This window comes from Suricata suricatta, chromosome 13, assembly GCF_006229205.1.
Source record: "Suricata suricatta isolate VVHF042 chromosome 13, meerkat_22Aug2017_6uvM2_HiC, whole genome shotgun sequence".
In the NCBI taxonomy this organism is placed as follows: Eukaryota; Metazoa; Chordata; class Mammalia; order Carnivora; family Herpestidae; genus Suricata; species Suricata suricatta.
This window is the reverse complement of record NC_043712.1, coordinates 13348173-13362677: the sequence shown is the minus strand read 5'-3', so window position 1 is coordinate 13362677 and position 14505 is coordinate 13348173. Positions and strand designations below refer to the sequence as shown.

At 39.8% G+C, this 14505-nt stretch overlaps 1 protein-coding gene across 1 annotated transcript in view; it reads right to left on the bottom strand.

Annotated features, from left to right (window-relative positions):
- Positions 1 to 273: 273 nt before the first annotated feature.
- C5 (complement C5) overlaps positions 274 to 14505 on the bottom strand; it is an 84843-nt gene continuing 70611 nt past the window's right edge. Inside the window, 9 exon segments of the mRNA XM_029920942.1 lie at positions 274 to 820; positions 1396 to 1534; positions 6688 to 6771; positions 8948 to 9037; positions 9946 to 10029; positions 10866 to 10971; positions 11087 to 11161; positions 11538 to 11689; positions 11930 to 11950. Of these exon segments, the coding sequence (XP_029776802.1) occupies positions 682 to 820; positions 1396 to 1534; positions 6688 to 6771; positions 8948 to 9037; positions 9946 to 10029; positions 10866 to 10971; positions 11087 to 11161; positions 11538 to 11689; positions 11930 to 11950 (890 nt within the window). The 3' untranslated portion in view covers positions 274 to 681.

The window sequence follows — 14505 nt, the reverse complement described above, 5'->3', positions numbered from 1 at the left end:
TGGGTTCTCCTCACCAGGCCGCTGCACCGCGCCTGCCTCCCAGCACAATTCTTGGCAAGAGCGAGTCCTTGGGGGACACGAACAGGTTCCAGGAGGGGGTGAAGGGAGTCGTGGGACCCCCATGGAGGCACAGGGGTGGATGCTCCCACCTTCTCAGTGTACTGAGGGCTCTGAGGCTGGGCCTTCTCGGGTCTCTGCCTCTCAACTTGTGCGTCTGTGTGGGTACAGCTGTGGCCTCACATAAAATAACAGGCTTCTTTGCTTTTTCGCACGTTTTCAAAGCAAAGTCGGGTTTTAATGACCAGCTCTCTGCTCCTCGGTATTTTCTTTCAAGCAAAGGCCATGTTATTGTAAGATACTACATTTCAGTGGGGGCTATTCTTTGGTCCCTGGCAGACATTCCTGAGCAGTAGGTTTTAGGAGGCAGTCCAAGTTTTATTGTTTCTGGTGTCCGATAACCCTGGAACGGGTGTCTGTCTCCATGCCCCCCAAGGCCATGTTATTTCAGGAAGTTACAGCTCTTAAAATCATTCTCTACTGAAAGCAAAGTGCCACTAATTCTAAGTAAAGTGAGCTTTCCAAATAAGACCAGCTGTGAATGTTTAATAAAAAACAAAGAGGAAAAGGAAGACACTTGCACGACGGGAGTCCACAGTGAAAACGCTCCATGGTTGACCTCCTTCAGGGGTTTTCGCAGCCATTTAGAAAGATGTCTTCAGCGAACTCATCTAAATTGGCTAAGAACGCCTGGCACGATGGACACGTTGCGTTTGTAGGCCAATACTCAATCCAGGCGGATGAATCCAAAGGGTAGATGTACCTGCCAAGAGAAAAAGGGAAATGAGTAGTGAAGAGCCCACCTGGATAGCGCTCAGGTGCTCAGGCCACACTGTCAGCCAGACCCTGCTCGGCCGGCCTCCCCCTGGGAAGGGCCCCAAACCCGCAGATCTCATGAAGTCGCTTGGGCCCCCACAATTAGAGGAGGGAACGGCATCTGTTTCAAGATCTATTTTTTAAGAAGAGATCATACAATGCATATTAAACATCTTCTTTACAAACACAACAGTCTGAGAACTCACTGAGGGGGCAGACCTGGCGGGGAGGGGCTCGAGGGGCACTTTCAGAGCATCCACAGACTCAGGTGCCCAGTCGGTTTATCCATCAGTGAGTTCTCAGCTGCCCTGATTGCTATAAGTAGTTTTTTGTCTTCCATTCTCGTTGTTCCATTGCTTCTTGGCCTTTGGGCTAAGGTCAAGGGCGAATTCACATTATTTTATTTATGCTCCTAATGGTTTGTTGGCTAACAGAAGGACACATGAGAGACCTGTAGTGTATTTAAGAATAAAGTACCCCTAGTTTTGAAGGAAAGATCAGAGGGACTCCAAAACGACTTACTTGAAACTGAAGTTGTGTTTTATCTGGAGGGCTTCTTTACCCATAATCAAATATTGTCCTCCTTGTTCCAGGTCAGCGTTAGCACATGTCGCCTTTTTAATGAAGGTGATTTCAGAGTCTTTCTGGGCAACAGCTTCACCTGAGAGGCACACAGGTGAGGTTATCACATTCATGTTACAAAGTCACGATCATAAACTCTCTCAACAGTTCCAGTTCCTCGTGGCTATTTACTGAAGGGCATATGTTTACACTGAATGGCTACTGGAAAGTGACACTGTCTATAGAATCTGAAATCGGGCTCTCTGGGTCAAACCGCAGTTCTGCGACTTGCTGGACCTGGACAAATGAGGCTCAGATCCCTCACCTGAAAAATGGGAATGATGATATAACCCACCTTGTGAAACTGATGGGAGACTAAATGGGTTCTAGTGGGACAAGTACTTAGAACACAACAAGAGGTACATAAATGTTTGTTATTATTCCTGCCGTAGAACCAGGGATTAAAAGAACGTCTCTATAGTTGAACAATATCAATCTCCAGATGTTATATAGCAAAGTGCAAAAAGTGTTTGTGTAGCTGGCAATGGACAACTTTGTAGAAAAGTGCAAGGTGTGTGAAAGACTTGGAAAATTTGAAGGAGGGTAACTTTGGGATTCCCAAAGAACTCCGAGGCGGGCGAGAAGCTGTCTCTTCTACCTGGAATGAATGGATTCCTCCCTAGGTTGTCCTGTTGAATTTCTATCCACCATTAAACACATCATCAATTTTCAAGGTATCCAGTAAACACTCCCAGATGCTCTTTCTCGTAAATATCTCTCTGTCTCTCCCTTATGCTCATTACACTTGAACTTCTATCACAGTGTTTCACCCCAAATGTGCTGGAAGCTTCTTGAGGCAGGGACTGGGCCTGATTCATTGCTGTAGATTCAGGACTGATGATCAGTTATGAAACTCTGACAGAGTGATCCTAAGTATTAAATCCTGTAAACCTTCTGAACGTGTCCATAACAGTAACTACATCAATCGTAAACTTTAACTAGTATTATTTAACTAGTGTGCACACATGAGCTCTCCTAATGATGACATCTCCTGATGTTTTAAACATGACTTGCTCTGGCAGCAATATCTAAACAATATTCCCCACACTGTTTACTAACCTGGCCCCTGTCATGGCCTTATCGTTATTTTTAAAAGTCTTTGGGTATGGAAAATTTCAAGCATATTCAGAAAGACAGAATAGTTAATTAACCTCAGCCTCAACAGTCACTGATTTTTTTTTTTCATTTGTATCTTTATTCCAAGCGCCCTGCATTTTAGGGGAAACACCAATTTGTCATTATCCTTGAACTGTATGGTTGCTTTAAATCATTTAGGTTTTAGTTTGGCTTATTGTGAGTGTACAGCAATTCTTGGATAAGTGGTAAATGTGTGGTGTTTTGATAATTATAGACATTTAAAATTCATATATGTTAAAAAATAAACATGTAGAAAGAAGAGATAATAAATTATGCAAAAATTTCCTAACATTTCTTTTTAAATGTCATAAATATGAATCTTCTGAATGGACAGGAGAACAGAAAGAAATTATATGAAAAAGAACTACAGCTTAGGGGTACCTGGGTGGCTCAGTTAAGTGCCCGACTTTGGCTCAGGTCATGATCTCATCAGGCTCCGTGCTGACAGCTCGGAGCCTGGAGCTGCTTCAGATTCTGTGTCTCCTTCTCTCTCTGATTGCTTTCTGTCTCTCAACAAAAAAAAATTTTTTTAAAGGACTACAGCTTGGGAATCATCTGATGCTGCAGAAAATTCAGAGCAGTCTTGAATATCTTTTGATACTGTGCAAGAATTGGTATAAAATAAAACAAATAACTTGTATTTCTGGAATGAAAAGCACTTGATTATTTCAGTGAAAATAGGAATGGCTTATTATTGCTCAGAACGTTAAAGCTGGATGCAAATGGTGCTCAAAGTTAGGCTGTTAAACGATTGTGCTAAACACCTGTTCTGTCTGGATGTCAATCACAGTTCAAGTAAAGAAAATTTGTGATATCATTGAGAGACAAATAGAAAAACATCAGAAATCAATTCCATACAGTGAAACATTTGGAACAAAAAAAGCCAGAAAAACATTTTATCAGAGTATTGATCCAGCAAATAAAGATTTGGAAAGTATTATTAGAATCCAACTCTAGTCTATGGTTAACAATGATTAAGTATTTTTTTTAAATTTTTTAATGTTTTATTTATTTTTGAGACAGAGAGAGACAGATCATGAGCAAGGAGGGTCAGAGAGAGAGGGAGACACAGAATTGGAAGCAGGCTCCAGGCTCTGAGCTGTCAGGACAGAGCCCGACGTGGGGCTCGAACCCACGAACATGAGATCATGACCTGAGCTGAAGTCAGAGGCTTAACCGACTGAGCCACCCAGGCGCCCCTGATTAAGTATTTTCATACTCAAAACACTTAATAGAATTTCAAAAGCGAAAGAAAATCAATATAAACATATAATTGCAATTTAGATTTATGGTCTTACTTATTGCAAAATTTATATCTACTAAAATGAGAACACAGCTTTTTGGAAAATCTAAATAAGATAATAAAATTAAGTTTCAATAATTTTTTTATTAAACCTAAAAAAATGTTATTTATTTGTTTATTTTGAGAGAGAGAGAGAGAGAGAGAGAGTGAGCAAGCACAAGAGAATGAAGAAGGGGCAGAGAGAGAGGGAGAATCCCAAGCAGGCTCTGCAATGTCAGCACAGAGCCTGATGTGGGGCTTGATACCATGAACCATGAAATTATGACCTGAGCTGAAATCAAGAGTCAGATGCTTAACTGATTGAGCCATTCAGGCACCCCTTAAATTTCAATCGTTATTGAGAAAATTAAGTACTTAACATCAAAAGTGTTTAAAATAATGTACAATTTAAAAACTGTAGACTTTGAAGGTCACTTAATGGGGTTCTGTTGATATCAAGATACTGGAGGGAACAACTGAACAGCATAGCAAATGGTTTGAGAGAAAAGGAGTCAATGAGGAATAGTCATGTGACACATTATTGGTGCAGATGTTATGCCAAAGAGGAGTCTGGGTTTCAGCAAAAATCCTGAAATTCCCAGCTGTTCAATCTGGCATTGACTGAATTACCTATCAAATAGGTATCAAGTGTCTCTGGACAATATAAAGATACGAGTCAAGCAAAAGATCACTTTAAATATTGTCTTCATCAATTTAGTGTTTCCTACCACATATCTAATACACACTAGACGGGAGTAAGTAATAATAGGAAAGCTTTGAAAATTGCAATCATGAAAAAATTGCAATAATCAAAATTGGAAAAATATTGGGATTTTGATGGGCGGCTGGTGGTGCTAGAATCACGAAGGCAGTTTGGAAATTGTAAGTTTGATAGATTTACTTCAATAGATAATTGTGTTATAAGAGCAAATATTTAGAAAGTGGATAGATATGCTTTTTGGTGATTTTCTTATGATAGTCTAGCACTTTTGTCAATACCATCTTTAGCTGTTCAAGAAAAGATATTTCAGTTTTGATAAGCTCACAGGTTAGAGAACAATGAAACTATATACAAATAAATGAAACTACAAAAGTGGAGCAAGAGCTGTTATAAAATCAAGAATGATCATAAACTTGATCCAAAACAAAAGAAAATCAATTTAAAGGAAAAGCTAATTATATGAAAATATTTTTGTTTTAGTGACAAGAGTAAAAAATGTGACAAACTTTTCAGTTTTTAAAAAAAAATTGTGAAGTCTAAAACTTTGCCTATGACATCTATAAAACTGAGGGTTGAAGGGGAATAAAAATTAAGAAAATTGGGAAAACTAAATATGATATTTCAACAAATTGTTTTTATGATTTAGCTGATAGCAGAGATAGGTTGAATACATAAAAATGCCAGACAGTATCCAAAGGACTGGAAACATTTTGAATATAATTACCACCAAGTTAGCTTGAGCCGAGAGAGACTTCGGTACCATGAACAATCTTGTCACTATTAGGAGTAATTACTTAATGAGATTATAGGGTGTGTAAAGACTGTCACTGCAATAAAGATGTAATTGGAAATGTTTGAGGCGGTTCCTCATTGTTAGGCCAAAGCTCAGATGGGCAATTCTGTAGTGAGTCAAGCAAAATAAAATCAACAATTTCTAATATTAAAAAAAACTTATTTGGAATTATTAGAATAATTTAATGGGGGCGTCTGTGTGACTCCGTCAGTTAAGTGTCCACCTCCTGATTTTGGCTCAGGACATGATCTCACAGTCCTGAGATCGAGCCCCACATCGGGTTCCGAGCTGACAGCTCGGAGTCTGCTTGGGATTCCCTCTCTCCCGCTCTCTCTGCCCCTCCTCAGCCCGCATGCGCATGCACTCTCTCTCACTCTCCCTCTCTCAAAATAAATAAGCATTGGAAAAAGAATCATTTAATGAATCACTTGTGTGGCAATTTGTATAATTTGACAAGCAGTATTATAATATTTATAGTGTAGTTCAATTAGAGAAGAAAAGGGAACATATTTTAAAATGTTTTATATGTTACTTTACAGACAATTTGATTCTATTGCTTTGTTAAAACTCTCACGTATCCTCACTGGTTCTCTGGCCCCAGGCTTTGCCCTTCACAGATGTCCTTAACTGGTTTCCCTCTTTCCACTCGTGTTCCCTCCAACAGAAGAAGTCAGAGTGATCTTTTAAAATCATAAATCCAGTCATGCTATTTGCCTACCTCAAACCTTCTCTTAGCTTCCCTTTGGACTTCTAGAATAAAATCCAAATGTCTTGCCATGCCTTCTACATCCCCATAGGACCCCGCTCCCGCCTGGGCCTCAGCCTCATCTCAGGCGGAGTCTCCCTGCCTCATTACGGCCCAATCACCCACTGGGACTTGTCACTCCCCTGATGCTGCCAGGGTGCTTGCTGTCTCAGGGCCTTTGCATATTTGGTTCCCTCTCTGCCCCGTCTCTTTAAGAATGGCTAGCTCCTAACAGCACCCCTAAATGACGCCGTGTGTTATCACCCTACAGGAGCTTCCCACATAATTCCACGTCTCAGATATAGTGCTGGTTATGACTGATTATTGTTTATCTTGTTTTTTTTTACCTCCTTTTGAAAAACACATGTTTCCTTATATTATGGAACAGAAGCTTTATGAAGACAGGAGCTTTGAGTGTGTTATTCAAGTTGTTTTCTTGGCATCTACTACAACGCCCGGCCCATGGTGAGTACTAAATGCTGGTGGAGGGAAAGAATGAATGAAAGAATGCTCACCAGTTATGTAGATATCCAGGAGGGTTGCAGTGTACTTAACAAAGACATTTTCGTTGGTGATGGATGTGATACGAACTTTAAAGGCTGGTAGAAGAAACAACACAAGAATTCGTGCTTAATGTCACTAATGCCATGTTCAGTAGAAGCCAGAATTTGTCAGACAGATGAGAAAGGGAGCAGAGCGAGCTTCCATGGGCACCCAGAGGTAAATCTCATGTCTTTCAAAGGGCCTTCCTAGATAATCTCAGTCTGACTGTACTGATCATGACTCATGTTTCCATTCTACTTAGGACAATTTGCCCTCGCCACTGTTACAGAACAGGCTGATCAGGATAAGAGCAACATTAAGTTAAAAGATAGAAGCACACTAAGCAGACAAAAATATGCCTTTGTTAGATGGAAAGTTCAGATTCTGATCCTTTAAGATTAGTGGGGTCATGGCCATGGGGAACATGGAGGTCCTTATCTACCATTCAGGCCTGCCCTGTGGGCCTCCTGTCCCCTTGCTTTGATTCCTTGGCCACCTCCACTGGCTTTGATCTTTGGATTTTGACAGGATTCCATTTTCTGATTCATCTTTGCTTGGATTGACAGTTATCTGACGCGAGACATTCTTTGTCCTGGTTTCTCTTCCTTCAGGTGTTACCTTTTAATCCATGGTATTGGATCTCAGTTTTGGAATGGGCGGCTTGAAGAGACCTTTTACTTCTCTGTGAGATCTTCTCATTTTTGCTTTTGATGGGGTTGAAGTGGATGATCTGAAAGGTTTGCCCAGTTTTGAGATCCTAGCTAGCTAGATGAATGAACTCACTGGCTTAGTGAATTAGTAACTTCAAACAAATTTTAAAAGGTCCCAAATTTCAGATTTATGTCTCTATTATGCCGTATGGGCATTGTACCTGCTCTGGGCATAGGTGGAGACAGGCAACCATTTTATTTTGTTTCTATTTTATTATTCTAATACCAACCCATAGTCTTCAAAAAAGCCAGATCAATCTTTTCTTGAGAATAATAAACTAAATCCAGGTTGCATTTATTCTATGTGTTGAAATAGGTTTTTGATATTTTAGAGTTAACATAGATCTAAAATGGAGGGAAGAAATAATTTGGTGAAATTTTTATTTATTAAAACAATATAGTCCTTAAGTCTTAATGTATTTTAAAAACTGCAGTGAGTCTTGGCTGAGTTAGGCAGCTTTTTAGCTTTTTAAAATAATCAAGATGAAATCTAAAAAAAGAAAGACTATAAACCATACCTAATTCATTCTGAGATGGCTGCATTTCCACTAAGAGAGGTCAGTGGAATATAACGGAAATAACACTGGAGACCAGGATACATCCTCCTTTTTACTCCTTACTTTCTGCATAAATTTGAACAAATTATTGAATCTCCTTGAGCCTCAGTTTCTTCACTGGCAAAATGTAGGTAATTCTCTGTTACCTCAAAGAAGTCTTAGGGGACCCCAGGGAGGAACCATATATGAAAACAGTTGGTAAATACAAAGTGCTGAATTAACCTATTTCTTTTTCATTTATGAATAACACCGTACTTTCACGCGCGTGCACACACACACACACACACAGGTTTGAGATGGCATACAACATGCTCTCTTTCTCTCTCTCTTTAGAAAAAATCAGAAATAGTAAACATTAGAATCTATGACTAGAAAACAAAGGAGCGAATTTTCTGAGGCGCTTGAAACAAGACGACAGCCGTACTTAGGCATCTGATTTAGCTCTGTGCCCTGAATAACCAGAAGGAGATGCTCCTTTTGAAGTGAAAGACTGCAATTCTGCATATATTTAAAATGATTTAGTACTGATATGTTTACCTTGTCTTTAAAGGGGGTTTGAAAAAAACCCAAGCCCCCAAACCACCTTTGTCTCTGCCTCTCCTCTATTGGCTAGAAGAATACACTAGTGAAATCTTATAACTTTGTGACTTCTCAAAAGTTTTCTTTAATTACATTTTAGTTCAGTTTAATTCGATATGTTTAATTCAGTGTGATCTATTGGAGTAAAATGTCTTGGCTGGGTGGGTACCTCACTCCTATCATTTTAAATGGAAGTTACATTTCTTTGCTGAAGGATAAATAATTTCGCATGCTAATGCCAAAAATCAATGGCATTTTCCTTCAAGGGAGCACATGTGATATAGTATTTAAATAATCACTGTGAAAAGTTGTTGATCTTTCCAACTGATCACGTATTCATAGCATCTCATGGTTAATGGAACTCTGTAGTGAACCTTTGAACTTACCGTAGGCAATGTCCGGCTTACATGCTGTTTCTTTTCTAGTATCTGCAGAGATTGTCAGATCCAATTCTGTCTGCATCTGTCCACAGTCAGCTGGATGTTGTGAAAAATGCTAAAAGTTAGGTTAACATAAAGAAGCAGCTACTCCCTTTTCATTAAACACAGTTCTCATGAGCCCTGGGACAATCCAGTATAACCTTACAAATACCAGACACCTACAACCTGTCCATTCTCTCCTCTTCCACAAAGTGAAACAGTATGCAAAGCCAAAGCAAAACAAAACAAACACAAACAAAATCTTGAACGTGAGGGCTTAGAATGGGTAGTCACCCCACATTCGATCTTTAGAAATGGATATGCTTTCATGGAAGAAAAGGAGGGGAATTTCCCATTTGGGGTATAATTAGAAGTCCTTGGAGGAACCAAGATGATAACTGGATTGATTTACAGCTGTAAAATGGTATGCTAAGTACCTAAGGAATGTATAGATGTTAAGGTTTCTGAAAAACAAAATAAACTTCAAACCAGCCCAGACTCATGGAATCAGTTGTTGACTTTTGTTGAGTTCTGGGTCTTTTTCTTGACCAAGAAGACTGTCTTAGGTTTATAGAAGACTGAAGGCAGCTGGACAATAAACAGAGATGTCACAAAGTGGGAAGGAAAAGGAAAATAAAAAGAGGAACTCGTAGCTCAGTCTTGAGCTTAGGTTGTGGTCCTGTTACATTAAAAAGACCATGTGAACAGTAAAAATTTCACATCATGTTAACCCTCTGATATCCAACAATCATCACCCCACCCCCTTTTACAGCAGAAGCAAGCAAGATGTTCAGGAGTTGTTGGGAAATAGCTTTATACTATTCAAGGAATCAGCTTTCAATCATCTGAGATTATATCTACTTCTGAGAAATAAGTTTGTCAAATAGCTTCCCCCAGATTAGCCATGGATTATGAGTGGCTGCTTTAAACAAACACGCAGGCTAAATATGTTAAATGAAGTTTACCTTCTAGGCACTTGCATGTTACTCCTTCACAGACTTTCTGAAGTTTGGCATCGAATGGGTTGTAAAACATGGTGCATTGCTTATCTGTGGCAATGAAAGCACAGTTAGGAGGTGGCTTGATTAACACTCAACACGTGTATGGGTCTGTGAGTCTCCCAGGAGGACCTGGAGATCACATATTCCAAACCCTTTGTTTCTGTAACTTGTACAGGGAGGTTAAATTGTGAATTGCCTTTCCTGGCATGGGCCCCCTCCACCCTCCCTCAAAGATCTCCCCTTCTCTGCTTGAAATTTTACGGTTCCATATTTATTTCTTAGAATTAAAATATTTGGTGCTTCCATAAATCACAGGAAATAAATTGTGTTACACCAGAGTCTATTGAAAGAGCTATAATTGTTTAGGCTGGAGAAGAACAGGGGAAGAGGGGCTAAGTATGTTCCATGTGATTCCAGAAGATACAAATAGAATGAGTGGATATGAGAGTTTGATATGTTTTAAGAATTGTTTTGTAATAAAGAGAACTGCCTGATGTGGAATTGTCTGTCCTGTGACCCAAAGAGCTCTCCAATCACTTAGTATTAGAGGCTGAGTGATCAAAAGTGGGGTCATTCATTCAACATTTATCAATACATGTTATATGCCGAGCACTGTGTTAGATGCTAGGGACACATGGATGAAAGTCTTCCGTCTGGGTTTGGTGAGAAAGACATGCACACAGATAACAACCAAGCAATGTGATAACTACTACAATGGAGCCCTCAGCAAAACATGATGGGAATATAGGTGGACAAGGTGATTCCGGGAGGATGAAAGAAACGGGGGGCAGGGAAGTGGGCTTCTCCAAAAAGGGGAGATGTTGTAATTACTGTAATGAAGGCAAAGTCATCCTCTGCAGAAATCTTTGAGTCGAGCTGATTACCTGGTCTGTGGTATTCATACACTGTGAAAGTAGCAGGATTCAGAAACCCAACTTGAAACAGCTCAAATATCCGGAATCGAACACAAAGGAACTCATCAGAAGGAATCTGTTCGACAAATTCAAGGTTTGAGGAAATTATGGAAGAGAAGAGACTCAGCAGTTTTAGCCTGTAAATTTTGGCAAGTGATTGGAAATGGAGAATGATGAGAGGTGGAACTTACCGAATTCAGTTGCAGAATAATATGTCCATCTTTGATTTGGTAATCAGTTAATAGCTGGTCTACCCCTTCCACAAGCTAAGAGAGGAAAGGGAAGGCTTGAATTATATTTCATGATCTTTTAAAAAAAATCAAAGTTGATCTTTTTGTTTAAATGCATTCATCTGATACTGGGATGTTAGACATGGGGATGTAATCCACTATTCAAAAAAGTTGAAGAGTAACTCCTCTTCTTGAAGAAGTCTGGACATGTTATCATATGCACTCATGGTCTGTTCAGACCATGCCCCCACTTGACTTTGAGAAATCAAAGCTTAGGTAGATTGTTGGTTTGGAAAGAATACTCTAAGTGATTCCATGAAAGTGATATATTAAAAGGAAAGAAAATAGCTTTATCTGTAAAATAATGCAGAAAACCAAGCATCCATAATCATATGTAAAAGACAAAATTTACAGCTCTTAAGTCCTCCTGGTTTGCACCGATTCCAGTAGGCAAAGCGATATCCATCACCGCATGGGAAGATCCCGATGACGATTCTTCTTTGCTGGGCTTGTAGCTAAAATAAATTAGAGATTAGGAAATGCAATAAATAAGTGGACAAGATTCTTTAAGAAAAGGCCTTATGTTTTAGTAGGCTTTAATTTTTAATTAGGGTCTCTACCCCCTTGCCTCTCTAGGATACATGCATTGCAATCTCTAAATTTTAGAGTTGCAAGAGACTTTTGAGTCATGTATCCTAACTCTTTGCTCACTTGGCTGGTACTTTAAATGGACCACCATTTTGGAGCTGGAAAACATCATAAAAGTCATTCAGTCCAAGCTCTTTCATTAACTAGTTGAGGAACCTGAGGATGAGAGTAAGGTACCTGTTCAAGGTCACATGCCTAGTTCATCCCAACACTGCATAACTTGATTTCCATTCTAGTTATTTTTTCTAACAGAGCACAGTTGAAAAAGAAATTTGTTCTACATCAGAAAGAGACTCAAGAAGCATGGTTAGGAAAAGACTGGAAGGAAATGCCCTAAAATGCTAGCAGCTACTTACTCTTGATGGCGAGATTATAAGTGATGATGTCTTTTCTTATCCATGATTTTCTAAGTTTTCTAAATTTTCCACAAGAGATAATTTTTTAAAAATGTTTACTCATTTTTGAGAGAGAGAGAGAGAGAGAGCACAAGCAGGAGAGGGGCAGAGAGAGGAAGACACAGAATCTGAAGCAGGCTCCAGGCTCTGAGCTGTCAGCATAGAGCCTGACATGGGGCTCGAACCCACGAATGACAAGATTATGATCAAGTCAGATGCTTAACCAACAGAGCCACTCATGTGCCTGAATAGATAATTTATTTTTAAAAAATACTTTGAGGACTAGCCTTTGTCTAAGAATTGTGCTTGGCAGGAAGCTAATGCAAAGAGGGTAAAATGGGAGATTTGGTGTTTGTTTGTTTTTTTTTTTTTTTCTGATAAGAGTGAGAGAAAAAACACTGAACTGGGAAATCAGGAAACATGGGTTTCACCCCAGTTCTACTGAGAGATTTCCCCAAATCACTCTCCCTTTCTAGAGCTAATTTTCTTTTTTGTAATATAAACTGTGAAGAAGAATAAACTTGTGTGTTGAGTTTATCTTTATAATTCTAAGGCTTCGTTTTGAGTGGCAGAGGTTGGTGCTACCATTAAGCAGAATTAGAAGATTTAAAAGGGGCATGTTGGCAGGTCAGGGACTGGGGACCGGGGACAGGGGCAGAATATCATTCCACAAAGGTTAAGTTTCAGGTCCCACCTTCACCTCAAGATGCTTGACAGCAGCTGGACTTTTGAGAGTGGAACTTAAAGATTAGTCAGGATTAAAGGAAGAAACTGAGGAGACAGCTCATGGGGGGGGGGAATAAATTGATCTCACCTGAAGGAATGAGTATTAATTAAATGGAAGGTTTTATATGAGTTAGAGAGGTGGCAAGGGATCTCTTTCCCCCAGTTGCACTTATCAGGACAGACTCCATTAGATGTTTTGTATGTCATAGTTACTGTAATAACTAGAGACATTATAAAATCTCTGCTTACACAAATTTAACCCATTCTTCGCCAAATTAACAATTAACAATAGACTGTAAGACAACGTGGAAATGTAAAATGATATCTGGACATCTCCCCATAATTGGGTGGGCGAATATTGCCAGGAGCAGAGAACTCTTGCTCACAGATGCAAATACTCTGTCAACAGAATGGAAAAGGGCCTCCTCAATGGAGAATGTCACTGAAGTTGCTGGAGCCTTGATGACGGGTTGCCATGGTGACTGTTTCAACCCTGGAACAGAAACCTTCCTTTCAAGAAGCCCTTTGCCTCCTGCCAAAGACAGCAATCTCCCCCAAAGGCATTTTGTTCAGAGAGGAGAGAAATGAAATCCTTTTTTCTTTTCTTATGGATACAACAGAAAAGTTGTAAGAAGCTAAATACTGGAAAGAGACCCCCTGAATACAGAAACTGCATGCTGGCATTTTTTTTTTTTTAAATCAGGAGAGAGAATATTGGAAGGCAAAGAATTGTTCACATGAATAAGTACTACACAGTCACTTTTGGACTTTATCCAACCTAACTTCAGCTTCACATAGCCGAAGCATATTTCACCTGGCTTTTTTTTTTTAACATTCTTTTCCCAATTTGTAAAAGCCAAAAAATAGAAAATTCAGTATTACATCTCTATTTGCCTTCTTTTATATATTAGCATTCTGGAATTAGGCCTCCTGTTAATGAATTCAAATAAATGAGTTTTTTTTTAAGGTTAATTGTTTTTGAGAGCAAGAAAGCACGAGCAGGGGAAAGGGACAGAGAGAGAAAAAGAGAGAGAATCCTGAGCAGACTCCATGCTGTCAGTGAAGAGCGTGATGTGGGGCTCGAACCCACAGACCATGAGATCATGACCTGAGTTGAAAACAAGAGTCAGAAGCTTACCAGACAGAACCACCCAGGGGGCTCCTCTTTATTTCTAAACTAAGGAGTTACAATATCATCCCGAAAATCCTTTCCAGCTCGAATCTATTACACAACTCGATGGAATTTCTGAGTTATCCATATGAGTGCCTTGATATCACATGAGTATCGGCAAAATCAGCAGAATACCAACCACAGCAATCAGTTACTGAGAATGCGAAGAATGAGGAAGCAGTCCAGCAGGAGGGGCTGGGGGGTGATGAGAGGGGGAAGGACGAAGCCAGCGCTCACACACGGCCCTGCCACCAGCTGACTCCCTTGGTGTGAGCACTGAGGTCTGTGCTCGCGTTTTCAAAGCCTGCACTTTTAGAAGCGTTTTGGGATGGCGGATGGGGTGAGCGGAATAATGGCCCCTGAAGATGTCCACGTCCTAATCCCCTGAACCTGTGAATATGTTACCTTATGCGGCAAAAGAGACTTGCAGATGTGATTAA